General features: G+C 43.6%; 1 protein-coding gene across 1 annotated transcript in view; it reads right to left on the reverse strand.

Moving 5' to 3' along the window:
* SMG1 (SMG1 nonsense mediated mRNA decay associated PI3K related kinase) overlaps positions 1 to 7,360 on the reverse strand; it is a 144,551-nt gene extending 137,191 nt beyond the window's left edge. Inside the window, exon 1 of the mRNA XM_007950585.1 lies at positions 7,272 to 7,360. Coding sequence (XP_007948776.1) covers positions 7,272 to 7,360 — 89 coding nt within the window. The remainder of the gene's footprint in view (positions 1 to 7,271) is intronic.
* Positions 7,361 to 15,127: the final 7,767 nt, after the last annotated feature.

Consider the following 15,127-nt stretch of genomic DNA (forward strand, 5'->3'; position numbering starts at 1 on the left):
TTGAACCGCCAGCCTTCTGGTTAGCAGTCAATGCCTTAGGCACTAAAACTGAAGCAGGGGAGAAAATGATTCAGCCTCTGCCCTCAGGGACTTAAATTAGTTGAGAGGACAAAACAGATAACTGAACAGATAAGCATGTTAGCTTTCAATGTAGACCTGTTGGCAAGATTCAGATAGAAGAGAGATAAGAGAAGGCGGAGGTAGTGGGACAGAGGCTTCCTTTGCTGTTGCTGTTATGTGCCATCGAGTCAGACCTGACTCCTAGTGACCTCTCCTTGGGTTTCCGAGGCAGTATCACTACGGAGGTAGATTGCCTCATCTTCCTTCCGAGGAGTGGCTGGTGGGTTTGAACCAGTTACCTTCTGTTAGCAGCCAAGTGCCTTAACCACCACACCACCACCAGAACTCTTTACACAAGGACCAGTTCCCCTCAAAATGCCTCCTGTTATAAAGTGTTATAAACTCCAGCTAGTTCTAAATAAAAAAACTTGCAGATCCCATTTTCACATATCTACTTGAAAAGGAACACTCAAATAGAGTATATACTATTTATCAATGCACTAGTAGATAGGGGATACAGAGATAAAACATGACTTATGAAGGTTAGGTTTTATTGGAGAAGACATATGAAAATTTCAGATAGTAGTTAAGTACTATCGAGAAAACTCAAGATGATGTGTTAGAGAAGGCTTCTCTCTCTTGCTGGGGGTAATATTTAGGCTAAAATGAGCGAGAACAGCCAGGTCAAGAGAAATCTAGGTACACAAGAAGAACATATGCAAAGGCCTTAAGGCAGGAATGATCCTGGGGAGAAGAGCACATCAAAGTCCCTAAGGCAGAAATGATCTTAGGAGTGCAGAAGGGCAAGTAAAACTGAAAAAAAAAAAAAAAAAAAAAGAAAAAACCCAAACCCACTGCCATGGAGTCAGATCCGACTCATAGCAACCCCTCCTTGGGTTTCCAAGGCATAATCACTAGAAGTAGACTGCCCAACCTTCCTTCCTAGGAGTGGCTGGTGGGTTTGAACCGCCAGCCTTCTGGTTAGCAGTCAATGCCTTAGGCACTAAAACTGAAGCAGGGGAGAAAATGATTCAGCCTCTGCCCTCAGGGACTTAAATTAGTTGAGAGGACAAAACAGATAACTGAACAGATAAGCATGTTAGCTTTCAATGTAGACCTGTTGGCAAGATTCAGATAGAAGAGAGATAAGAGAAGGCGGAGGTAGTGGGACAGAGGCTTCCTTTGCTGTTGCTGTTATGTGCCATCGAGTCAGACCTGACTCCTAGTGACCTCTCCTTGGGTTTCCGAGGCAGTATCACTACGGAGGTAGATTGCCTCATCTTCCTTCCGAGGAGTGGCTGGTGGGTTTGAACCGCCAGCCTTCTGGTTAGCAGTCAAGTGCCTTAGCCACTACGCTACCAGAGCTCCCAAAGTTTAGAAGAGAGAGCATGAAAAGCAGAGCTAAACCACAGCAGGTCCTGACAGAGTGGAAAGAGGTCCAGGAACACGGAGCCCACAGGAATAAACTCAACCAAGGAGAGGTGCACCTCTGCGTTCTAGGAAACTGTTAATGGAAGATTCACCATCTGGACTATTTCTTAGAGTTCTTATTAAGAATATGTTGGAGATAATGAAGTTATCAATCCTCAGAATCTATAAGTTGGTGATAAATCATAAAACAATATTTAAAGATTTCCTTTGTACAAAAAAATTTCAAGGCAAGATCTACTTGAACCTTTAGGGGTCAGGGGGAGTGGAATCCAACTGAAGTTACTGTTATATCTTGATTGGTATTATGGTTACACAGGTGCACACATTTGTGGAAACTCACAGAATTTAAGACTTTGAAGCATGCATATTGTATCTTACAAAGTAAGTGTATACACACACAACGGAGTTCAAAAATGAATTCAACTTAAGAGAGGAAAGGTATACCAATACAACTAATACAAGATGGAGCAGAACTAGCACACATCTCTCCATTAGCAAACTACACGCAATTGTAATAGGTTATACCCTACATGAAAAAGAGACAAACATCAAAATGTAATAAACTCAAAAAGAAAAACAAATTTACTGCTGTCAAGTCAATTCCAACTCATAGCAACCCCTCTTTGGGTTTCCAAGGTGGTATCTTTACAAAAATAGATTGCCCAGTCTTCCTTCGGAGGAGTAGCTGGTGGGTTTGAACCACCAGTCTTCTGGTTAGCAATCAAATGCCTTAGGTACTATGCCAGTATTTCATATAGCAATTAAACCACAAAATATTTGCAATCTTTACTGGCAGGTCTCTATACAAAAGGGTGTATGTTGCACTTTATAGTCCCTAAAATAAAATGGGCTCTGAAAAAAGTTTAAGATAGCCAAAGACAGGTAACCAAAACAACAAAACAAAAATAAAGTTCGGAAAAGGCTACCCATGCCTATGAAAAGATATCAGATCCATAGATCTACTGATCCACAAAAAGCCAGTCCAATGAAAGATTTTAGGTGATTAGGATAGGGTAAGAAAAAAGAGAAGCAAGTGCCTACTACATGCCAGGCAGTGAAGGCAAGAAACCCTAAATTAAAGAGTTGTGAAAATTCAGTGTTGCCAAAAGCCACCATGGACTGACTACACTCCATTTTATGTATACGGCATTTCACATAATAGAAGTATGCTAACATGAACCGAAGTGTGAGCAGGTTAAAAAGTTTGTTGTTGTTTGCCATCAAGTCGGCCCCGACTCATAGCGACCCCTCCTTGGGTTTCTGAGGCAGTATCACTACGGAAGTAGGAATGCCCAACCTTCCTTCCGAGGAGTGGCTTTGAACCGCCAGCCTTCTAGTTAGCAGTCAAGTGCCTTAGGCACTATACTACCAGAGCTCCTTAAAAAGTTCAGTGATCATCTTCTATCAACACAAAATAACAAATGAGGGGCTTCTGCTTATGGAAATCCTCAAATATTGGACTGAGTATCTTTGTGTGAATTTAAATCATGCATTATAAACAGAATATTCTGTTCCTTAGAAGTTTTTTTTTTTTAATCTAGACTATTACATTTGTCTCTTACTGTCCTTACACATACACACACACATCCTTGAAGAGGCAACTAGATTTAATCTTCCTAAATCATGCCATTTCCCAGTGATAAGTCCACTGGTTCCCTGAAGTTATTCCAAATACAATTAAAACAATGATAATTCAAGATCAATAATAAGCCTCAATCTAGCTCTTCAGCTTCAACGCATATTCTTGTTTCTCCTGACAAGTACCCCACTGCTCTAACCAAACTGAGTCATTTTGCCATCTCCCTATCTTATTCTACTTGGTTTTAAGAGATCTCACCCCTCAAATTTACTCTATCATAAATTGTACAATCCAATTTCATGGTCCCACTGTCCTCTTCTCAATTTTATAGCTTTCCCTCATTTGATCCTCCAGATTTAAAACCCTATTTGTTATACCAAGAAATATATCACAATTAATATCTATAACGTACTTTTACCTTTTACAAAGCCCCCCCCCCCTTTTAATCTCCTATACTAACCTACACCTCCTTGAAAGCAGTGGCTTTACTAGTCATAAAAATTTCTAAAGCATGAATATTTACTCAATATTTGCTGAACTATATCTTTTTAACTGGGATATTTCATAATCTCCTTAATTATTAAGGAAACTTTCAATGTACTCACAATTTTAAAAAGAAATGAAATAGGAGGGGGAGGAAGGTTCAATTTAAAACTACAACTGCCAAATTTTTCATAACAAGTGTTTTATTTGATAATGCAAAAAATAAAGCTGTCCCCCAAAAAGTCAAACACCCAGAGACAACGGCTGCAAAACCTCATTAGTGTACTCAGAAATCTGTGGTACATATTTGGTAATCTTTACATTCTATTTAAATAAAGCCCTACTTGTAGCTATAAAATATGTAATACCACTTAATTTTATCCTTCATTATATTAAGCACTTACGGGCATCAGACTTACTATAGATTCATAATAGCTCAATGGACTATTCTGGTTTCAAAAATCGCAAACTTCTCATAATGTCAGACATACTAGGACCTGGCTTTTCTATCTTCCCAGCACTTGTCCCTCTTTTGGTCTGTTTTAATACAAGGGAGGATAAAGGCATTTGTACTTTTAAGAACTTTGATCTGCCTACATTTTACCAAAGATGGAAGCTATTTTTAATACTTTGATCTTCTCAGAATTATACAGAGATCTTAAGTTTGGGGATGGTAGGACACTTACTGTGTATCTTTTAAATATTAAGCCCTGAGACTCTCAAGTTTAGAAGTAAAATCTACTTGTTTTCTGTTGACCTGCATGCTTTCTCTTGTCTGTTGAAATTAATTAATCTAAATTTGACTGCAATTCCAAATTAATCAATGTTATTTTGGAATATTAAAATGTGCAATACTTACACATTTATTTCTAAAACAAACATCCTGATCTCTGCCCTGATTGGTACAACTAGATTACTTCCCAAAACAGAAAGTCAGGAAAAGGGCAGACTTTGGCTAGTGATAATGACAGATCTGTTTTTTAGGGGAGATGGGGGTTTGGAGGGCAGCCATCTCCAAACAGGTCAGCCACCACTCCTGCTTCTCCAATGTGAAAAAAACTGAGGCACCCAGAGGCTCTCAAGACCTTCTTGTCAGGTTGAGGTACCCACAAATTTCAAGTGGTAATACTGAGCTAAAAGGACTCACTCAGCTAATCATTATTAGATGTTGTACAGAAGGAAGATGGTACAATCCACCTCCACAAAGATTTACTGCCTCAGAAGCCCAAAGGGGGTCGTGGTGAGTCGGGATCGACTTGATGGCAGGAAGTTTGGTTTGGTATCAGATGTTGAGAATGCACCAAATGAAAAAGAAGACTATAAGCCAGTGCTATAAAAATGCTTAATGCTAAAGATATGCTTCCACTGATGGTGGGCTTGCTCTGTTGCCTTATGACACTGTTCAGCCACCTAGAACACTTCCTGTCAATATGTGTGAGTTACTAAGTGTGACCATGATTGACTACAACATTTTCACAGATAAATCCTTCTTTTTTAAAAAGCCTCATTCATGAAAAATAAAACAAAAAATCAGAGAAGAAACTGAACAGAAAGGACAGAATTATCTTAAAAATCAAATTCAGATGAACCCTTAAGTGTATGCCTGCACTTAAAGATGCTTTGGAGAAATAAAAAAGGTCCAGCTCTACTCGTCACTTAACTAGAGTCTGTCACCTTTGTGAAGAGAATAGAAGATAGAATTAACAGCCTGATTTAACTTGTGAACATTTATGAACTGACAAGCATCTGAGGACATTAAAAAAAAAAAAAGCTATTGCAACCTTGCAAATAAATCAAGTTATGCTATGGGGTATGTCCATACTTCTCTGTTCTCTCCTCTACAACAGAAGAAAATATTTACAACTTAATAACACACTGCTATTCCATGTAACCAAGTACATCTCACAATACCATGTACCTAGCATTAGGTTCTGAGACTTTGTTACAGCGCACAGCTTCAAATAAAGCTGCTATTCCCCTCTGCAATCCTCTCAAAAAAAGTCAATAACTGATGCATACATCCCATAACGATAGAAGCCATTCAGCTTCATATCTGTCAGCAGTGAAGTCAGGTGACCCTGCCTTGTGTCTGCTACTCCATTTAATTAGGACTACAAACTAATTTTTTTTTTCTTTTTCAAAAGCTCTAGGAGTATTTGTGAAGGGCACTTCAATCATCTAAAGGGATGGTGAATTCTCTTGTAAGTGCTGATCACAACACTAAAAAGTAATGGAACATCCATTGTCACAGAACAGCTCTCCAATGTCAAATTCAGATTGATTTATCACCTAATGTTAGTTGCCAGAAGAACTAAAAATCCAGCTTCACATTTCAGTGAAAGTGCAAAACAACTAAAAATGTCGATTACAGACTAAAAAAAACTAGTCAACTGATTTTATATTTCAAAAACTCTCAAACACTAAGTGGAATGGACAAGTCAAATCTGTGTTTTTCGAACAATTTTTTTTTTTTTTCTTACTCCTTAACATCTCTATTCTAGGCTTGGGCATTAAATTTCTAGTCACCTAATCATACACAACAGTTCTCAACAGGCTGAGGGTTTCTCAAGGCATATTAAACAGAGCGCAAGGTGTACCACGCACTAGCCAAAAGATGATCTGAATCCTTCTAAAGGTATTCTGACAACATATGCAACTTACGTTTATTTTGCCAATTTCTGGACAATCACAATGCGAGTTTACTTCAAAGTATGAAAACTCCATGAATCAAGTAATCCTATAATACTGCATGCCTTTGAGACTTCTTCTAGGTAGTGAGTTAAATTCCAAAAATCCTCTGAATTATTACAAACACTTACTCAGTAAGACAAGCAACAATAAATCAGTCCTAAATCAGGCACAGCTGCCCCATGATTAATCAAAACGAAACCTGAAAATTTAATGCTTAATTTAAAAAAAAAAAAAAAAAAAAAGGGGGGGCGATGCTCCTTTGCAAGCTCAAATCCAGCTGGATCGCAAATCCTCCGTACAAGGGGAATACTCTGCTCCTCCACTTGCGTGCCCTCTCAAAGGTCCAGGTACAAAAAAATGCTCTTCACCAGAGTGACTAGCTGCCTGCCCTTGCACTTGGGGAACACTTCCCTTCCCAGGACCAGAGTGGGTCGACTTCCTGACAGTCCAAACTCACATTCTCATCTCATGTCCCACAAATGCCATGCCCAAATTCAGAATAAAGCCTCTGTTGTAGTTTGGGTCTTTTAAAAATAATTCTATGAACACGTGCAAGAGTCGAAGAAGATAACACAGTTGAGCAAATCTTTCACGTGGGGGCCAAGAAGATGAGGGGCCAAGGAGGTGAGTGGGTAAGAGGAAGGTTCCCGGACTCCAGGATTTGAACTGAAATGCCAACTTGTGTGTATGCGTGGGGGTAAGGGGTAATAACTCGAATTTTGCCCCAGCACCAGGCCCCTCTCTTCACCCTCCTTCACCCAACTCCTAGGCTAGTCCTTCCTCTGGCGCCCAGGGTCTGGGCTTCAGCTCCGGGGCTGAAACGCATAGAGAGGGAAGGCACTTAGGCCTCGCCTCCCAGCGGCCTTCCCCTCCCAGCTCGGGCGGGAGGGGACCCAGGAAGCCGCACCTGGTTCCCGGGGGGGTTGGAGGGCCTAGGCCGCGCCTCCCAGCCCGGCGGCCCTAGGCCTCGCCTGCCCGCGGCGGGGTCCGGAGGTCGGGGTGGCGGGCTCGGCGCCGGCTCACCCACCTGGGTTGCCAGTCATTCCAGCTCCGCGGGTACTTGGTGCCGCCGCCGCCGCCACTGCTCAGCCGAGACCCCGGGGCTCTGCGGCTCATTACCTTCCCCGACACGACATGGCCAAGCGCCGCCGCCCGAAGAAGCGCGAGGAGCCGCCCGAACCGGCTGCCGCCGACACTCCGTACTGGCCCGGGGCTGAGAAGGAAGCCGATGAGAAGCAGGCGAAGGAGGAGGAGGCGGGGGGCGGGGGAAGCGGACGGCCGTTCCGGGTTCCGCCTGAGCCAGCAGCGCAAGACCAGGAGGCGGGCGCGGCGCCGCGAGGGGGAGGTGGAGGAAGGGGAGGCGACGTCTCTTCCAGAGCCGTGCGCGGCCCGCGACGCCCGGGCCCAGGAGGAGGAGGACGGTGAGAAGGAGGCGGTGGCAGCGGATCCTCACGCTCACACGGCCACTGCTTCCCCGCCTCCCGACTCCGCCCGCCGCTACCGCACGGCATGCTGGGAGCGAGGGGTGGTGCGGACGCCCGCTGGGCCTGGGGAGAGGGGCGGAGCCAGCTCCGAGGGGCGGGGCCGAGCGGGGCCCGGGAGCGGACCGCCCTCTGGGCCCCCAAGCTCGCCTCCCTTCCGCTCAGACCGCGCCAAAGTCCTGGCACCGCCGCGGGTGATCATGGGAGCGGGGACTCTTCAACCCCGCCCTCCCCCCCACACTTTCTCTTCCAAACACACTGCGGAAAGCATCTGACCCTAGAGGGGCGGCAAGTCAGGTGTAGACTTGAGTCCACACGAGTACCCGGGGCAAGGTGGCTGGAGCCCTGGCGCGCGCACACACACAGATGTGCCGTGCGCCCACCCTCCCTACCCTCTACAGTAAAAAAGTGAAAATAATAACAAACAGAGCGAGTGGATATTCACCTATCCAGTCCCCACCTGAAATGAGCCAGTGAAGTCCTGGCTGACACCTTAACCATTTATTCACATTGTAAATGGAGGAGGGGGAGTACCCGCGACCGGCGACTTGACACGTGCCTTTAAATCCCCTTACTCTAATGCTTGTGCACCTTCCCTGTCAGAAAGAGGGTGGGTTAGAGGGAGGCAAACATAAACACTGCCCCCCCCCACCCCGCAACACACACAGATACACACATATACCCTTGTACTGCCCCCCACACGCCCCTGCGCTCCTCCACCCCGCCCCACCCCGCCCCTGCGCTCCTCCCCACCCCCACCCCACCCCGCCCCTGCGCTCTTGCCAAAAGAATTCACTGAAGGATCTGATACATAATGTGGATTTTCAGGCATAGAAACACAGTGGCCCACGAACATCGAACAGGTCACAGGAGTAACTTTGGGGAAGTAAACAGTTTAGGGATGGTCTAAAGAAAGAGTCTTAACCTTATCTTCATGTTGTTGTTATGTGCTGTGAGTCGGACCGACTCATAGCGACCCCTCCTTGGGTTTCTGAGGTGGTTATCACTACGAAGTAGATTGCCCAACCTTCCTTCCTAGGAGTGGCTGATGGGTTTGAACCGCCAGGCTTCTGGTTAGCAGTCAAGTGCCTAAGGCACTACGCTACCAGAGCTCCCCTTATCTCCATAAGGGGGTCAAAAAACAACTAAAAACTCACTGTCATGAGTGAGTTCCGACTCATAGTGACCCCAACTGAGTTTCTGAGGCTATAAATCTTTATGGAAGTAGATTGTCCCATCTTCCCGGAGCAGCTTGTGGGTTTGAACTACTGACCTTCTGGGTAGCAGCCAAATGCCTTATCCACTACACCACCAGAGCTCCTTGCAGAATGGGTCAGAACCTGTCATTTTATTTCACAGAGAGAGAGTCTTTCTGTGTAGCCTGTGTAAATAAAAAATGTTACCTTTTGTCCCGAAGATTGTAAGGAGTTGTTACCTCTCCAGGCATAGCCCTTGGACCTTGTACTCCTACTGACCGCCACCAACCCCTTAATAGGGTAGGGTCCTGCCTTTTGTAATGGATGAGAAGTTAGAAAATGAACTTCCCTCCCCATCCCTCCTATATTCAAGGAAAAAGAAACTCCTTTTCTGAATTGGTGCTGATGATGGTACAGAAATTCCCCTTAGGAGCTGGTCAGGCTCAAGTATGGCACATGTACAAAAAAGTATATTTAATAATATACCTGAATTAAGAGAGATGTATCACACATACACACACACACCATCCTGAATTTTCCCCAGGTACCCTCACACCCACCTACTTCTTGCTGAGGGCAGGATATCAGGAAGGGTCCTACCAATTGTAAAAAGAAGGACCTTCAGAGGTGTCCTTTCCTCCCAATTTCCTCAAAGGAAAAAAAAAAAAAAAAAAAACTGCTGTCATCAAGTCAATCCCAACTCATAGTGATCCTATAGAACAAAGCAGAACTGCCCCACAGTTTCCAAGGCTGTAAATCTTTAGGGAAACAGACTGCCACATCTTTCTCACTCAAAGGAGCTGGTGGGTTCAAACCACCAACCTTTTGATTAGCAGCCAAGTACTTTATCTACCGTGCTACCAGAGCGTTTGGTTGTTAATCAAAAAGGTCTGGGTGGAAGAAACGTGGCAGTCTGCTCCCAAAAAGCTTTGGAAACCCTATGCGGCTGTTCTACTCTGTCCCATAGAGTTGCTATGAGTCCGATAGCAGTGAGTGTCCTCTTCACTGTTGCCCTTTTAAATGGAGTTGCAATACAGGCAGACCTCGGAGATACTGCTGGTTTCTTTCAGACCACCACAATAAAGCGAATATTACAATAAAGCAAATCACAAGAATTTTTTGGTTTCTCAGTGCATATAAAAGTTGTGTTGACGCTATACTGTAGTCTCTTAAGTGAGGCTATTTCATCATAGCATTATGAAAAAGTTTGAAATGTTGTGAGAATTACCAAAATGTGACAGAGACACAAAATGAGCACATGCTGTTGGAACAAGCATAGACTTGCTCCATGCAGGTTTGCCACAAACCTGCGATTTGTAGCAAATGCAGTGTCCGAAGAAGCACACTATAACAAGCTATGCCTGTGTGAGTCGGGTCCAACAGATGGCAAATAGCAACAATAACAACATGCCTGTGTTAGGTCCCCTCACTCAGTTTGGTTCTCTCTGGGAAACTGTTAGTTCTGCTATAAGGTAGTTTTATTTTTATTTCATTTGTTTGTAATTAATGTTTAATTACATAAGCAACAATGAATGTTTCTCATATTATTTTTAATGTACTACCTAATCATGATTTATTCTTCCATTCAACAGTCACAAAATTTACTGAGCATCTACTGACCAAGCACTTGGGGACACAAGGTATTGAATGCTCAATCCCTGCTCTGAAGGAGCTCAGGGAGTAGGAATCAGAGAGATGGGTGTATTCCAAGAAATGACTGAAATATTTGTTTGCTCAACTTCTCTTTCCACCACCCTGCAAGCTGTCTTTCAATCTGACTAGAAAAGTTCCCCTCTCCCAAAGCCTTTTCTTGGATGTAAGTTCTGAGTTCCCTTGGATCCTCCTCTGGGTGAGTTGATGTTTCCTCCTCTACAGGACTTTCAAACCCATGAGCAAGTGTCGGAGGCAGCCAATTAATCATCTGTAATTCCTTAAATAGTCATTCCCAGTAATGGTGCAGGCATCATCCCTGGGTGGTAAAAACAGTTAACACACTGCTAAGTGAAAGGTTGGAAGTTCAAATCCCCCCAGAGGCACCTGGGAAGAAAGCCATGGCCATCCACTTCCAAAAAATCAACTATTGAAAACCCAATGGAGAGTCCCACTCTGACACGTATGTGATCACTATGAGTCAGAATTAATTCAACAGGAACTGGCTGCCCAATCACGTGAATTCTTGAGATTCCAAAATGATTAGCAGCAGCCTAACCAGAGCCTTCCAAAAAACCAAACCTGATGCCATCAAGTCAATTCCAATTCATAGTGAATCCCCACTGGGTTTCCAAGGCTGTAAATCTTTATGAAAGTAGATTGCCTCATCTTCCTTCCAAGGAGCAGCTAGTGAGGTTGAACTGCCACTCTTTTGGTTAGCAGCCAAATGCCTTACCCACTATATCACCAGAGCTCCTTAACAAGAAACTTTGACCCTTGGAAACAATTTCAGGAGTCTTTTAACTTTTTCAAATCACAAAACAACAGAATAATTTGAGGAAGGGCTCTAGGTTCAAATTCTGGCCTCCTACTTATAAACTGGGGAGCTCTGGTAGCATAGTGGCTAAGACACTTGCCTGCTAACCAGACGGCTGGCGGTTCAAACCCACCTGCCACTCCTCGGAAGGAAGGTTGGGCAATCCTACTTCCATAGTGATACTGCCTCGGAAACCCAAGGAGGGGTCGCTATGAGTCGGGGCCGACTCGACGGCACATAACAACAACAACAACAACAACAACAACTTATAAACTGAGGGAGCACTGGCAAGCTCCTGACCCTCACAGTGCTCTGGTTTCCTCATCTGTGAAAAGGCAATGACCATAACAGTCTGATCTCTTAAGGATGTTGTGAGGCTAGCATGGAGTTACTGTACATGAAGTGTTTTGCACAGTACTTGCCACACTGTGAGCAATCATTAAATGTTAGCCAAAAATCAGATCTACGACTTCTGTGAAGCACTTGGCTATTCCGATAATACTTTGACTGATGAAGAAAGAAGTAGCTGGCAGAAGTGATGCCCAGTTACTCAAACAATTGCTTATTTCTCATTGTTGTTGTACTTCTTCCATAGAAATAATTAACCTTCAAAAGCACCCAGTGCTGGGCACTGAGCTACTATTAAGGATCATGGTACAATTTGGGAAGAGGTAAGGGTGATGGTTGAACAGCATGACGAATATAATTAATGTTACTGAACTGTACACGTGAAGATTGTTGGGAGGTCAAATGTCAAATATTTTCTTTCACAGATAGTTATCACAGTAACAAAACAAAAAGTACAGAAGGTTGGAGAGCGTCAATGGGCAGAAGTTTCCTGGAAAGCAGTTTAGGAGTGCATAACCAAAGGACCAATAAGTAGCATTATGATAAATGGAGAAAAGATTGAAGTTGTAAAGATTTCATTTTTCTTTTATCCATAGTCAACATCCATGGAAGCAGCAGTCAAATCAGATGTTGTATTGCACTGGGCAAATCTGCTGCAAAAGACTACTTTAAAATGTTGAAGAGCAAAGATGTCACCTTGGGGACTAAGGTGTGTCTAACTCAAGCCATAGTATTTTCAATCACCTCATGTGCATGTGAAATACAATGAATACAAAAGACTGAAGAAGAGTTGATGCTTTTGAGTTGTGGTGCTGGCGAAGAATACTGAAAGTACCACGGAGTGCTAGAAGTACCGTGGACTGCTGCAAGATCTAACAAATTTGTCTTGGAAGAAGTACAGCCAGAATGCTCCTTGGAAGCAAAAATGGCCAGACTTCATCTCACCTACTTTGGTCCTGTTGTCAGAAGGTACCATTCCCTGGAGAAGGCTATCATGCTTGGTAAAGTGGAGGGTCAGCAAAAAAGGGGAAGGCCCTCAACAAGATGGATTGACACACTGGCTGCAACGATGGGCTCAGGTATAGCAAGGATTGTGAGGATGCAGCGGCACAGTGTTTATTCTGTTGCACAAAGGGTCACTATGCGTCAGAGCTGACTTGACAGCACCTAACAACAACAACAACAAGCCAAAGGAGCCCTGGTGGCACAGGTGTTTAGTGCTAGGCTGCTAACCAAGAAGTCAGTAGTTTGAACCCAAGAGCCACTGCGTGGGAGAAAGATGTGGCGGTCTGCTTCCATAAAGATTTACAAACTTGGAAACCCTATGGGCAGTTCTACTCGGTCCTATAGGGTTGCTATGAGTTGCAACTGACTCATCAGCAGTGGGTTTGTTTTTGGTTTTATCCAAACTTAAACTTGTTAATAGTGCTTCTGGGAGTCTATCCTAAGGAAATTCGCCAGACCGAAGCCAAAATGATTTTCTTAATATAACAATCAGATCATGTCACCACCAAACCAAAAAACAAACCCACTACCACTGAGTCTATTGAGACTCCTAGTGACCGTATAGAACCATATAGGATAGAGCAGAACTGTCCCATATGGTTTCCAAGATTGTAAGTTTATGGAAGCAGACTGCTTCATCTTTCTCCTCCATAGCAGCTGGTGGGTTCAAACCACTGATCTTTTGGTTAGCAGCTGAATGCTTTAACCACCAGATCGTCTTATATTACCACCACCCTACTTAACACGCATCGATGGCTTCCCATTCTTTTTAGAATAAAGTGCAGACTTATCATTACTAAGAGCCTACAAGAGCCTATAAAATCTAATTTCTCCAACATCACAGACATCCCACAGTAGCTCAGATTGACAATGGATCCTAGTGGTGATTCTCAATTTTGGTGTCACAATAGAATCTCAATGCCTAAACTACACTCCAGACCAATTAAATCAGAGTCCCTCCTCCCAAAGGATTCCAACATGCAGCCAGAATTGAATACCATCACTTTAAACCAAACCCAACCCACTGCCATCTAGTCGATTCTGACTCATGTTGACCCCATGTGTGTCAGAGTAGAATTACACCCCTGAGATATAGTGAATTACTTAATATGTAGCGCAGTGCCTTCTGCTAACCAGAAGGCTGGCGGTTCAAACCCACCAGCCACTCCTCGGAAGGAAGGTTGGGCAATCTACTTTGTAGTGATACTGCCTCGGAAACCCAAGGAGGGGTTGCTATGAGTCGGGTCCAACTCAACAGCACATAACAATAACAACAACAACAGCAATAGTCTTTTTGACTCCCAAGCAGCATGACCATGCAAATCACATGTATAGAACCTATAATTGTTGGGGTTATGTGTCAATTTGGGTAGGCCATGATTTCTAGTATTATGTGGTTGTCCTCCATTTTGTGATCTGATGTAGTTATCCTCCACTGTGTGTATTGTAAAATCCTGACCCATATGTATTAATGAGGCAGAATTAGGGTGGGATACACTCAAGAGAAAGGTAAGTATAACTCCACTTCATAGGAAATAGCCTTGGGCTATTGATCTTGATTCTCTTTCCCTTATGAAGCTAGAGGAGGTCAGATACCTCTGCCACTTCATTTTTATAACTCCATAAGGTTTTTCAATGGCTGTGATCTTATGGAAGTAGATCACCAGGCCTTTCTTCCATGTGTTTTTTGAGGACACAATTCAATCCATGACACCAGTAATAAGCTTTTTGTTTTTCCACAGCATCACTGGGTGGATTTAAATTGCTAGCCTTTTGGTTAGTACTCAAGCCCAGTTTGCGCCACCCACAGACTTTCCTATCACTTTAAACCAAAACCAAACTCACTGTCACTGAGTTGATTCCAATTCATAGTGACCCTCATAGCATTTCCAAGGCTGTAAATCTTTAAAGAAGCAGAGTGCCCCATGTTTCTTCTGCAGAGTAGGTGGTAGGTTCAAACCACCAATGTTTTGGTTAACAGCCAAAAGCCTTTACCACTATACCACCAGAGCTCCTTTCCTATCACTTAATAAAACAAACTCACTGCCATCAAGTTGATTCTGACTCATAGCAACCCCCACTGGGTTTCTGAGGCTGTAAATCTTTATGGAAGTAGATCACCCGCTCTTCCTGCCACAGAGCAGCTGGTGGATTTGCACCACTGACCTTCTGGTTAGCAGCCAAATGCCTTATCACTGCGCCACCAGAGCTCCTTCTTCCTATCACTTTAGATTCCTGAAAAAGTTGGCTATTGGTACCATCCCAACCCCACTTTCCAATTTGTGTGAGTTATAAAGACAATGCTAAAGCACCCATAAAAAAAATTTGCAAGTCCAATTTTTCCCATTGCAACTGCTTGAATACTTTAAAAATATTTATCATAATC

This window comes from Orycteropus afer, unplaced genomic scaffold, assembly GCF_000298275.1.
Source record: "Orycteropus afer afer isolate SDZICR_OR568_19922 unplaced genomic scaffold, OryAfe1.0 scaffold00281, whole genome shotgun sequence".
In the NCBI taxonomy this organism is placed as follows: domain Eukaryota; kingdom Metazoa; phylum Chordata; class Mammalia; order Tubulidentata; family Orycteropodidae; genus Orycteropus; species Orycteropus afer.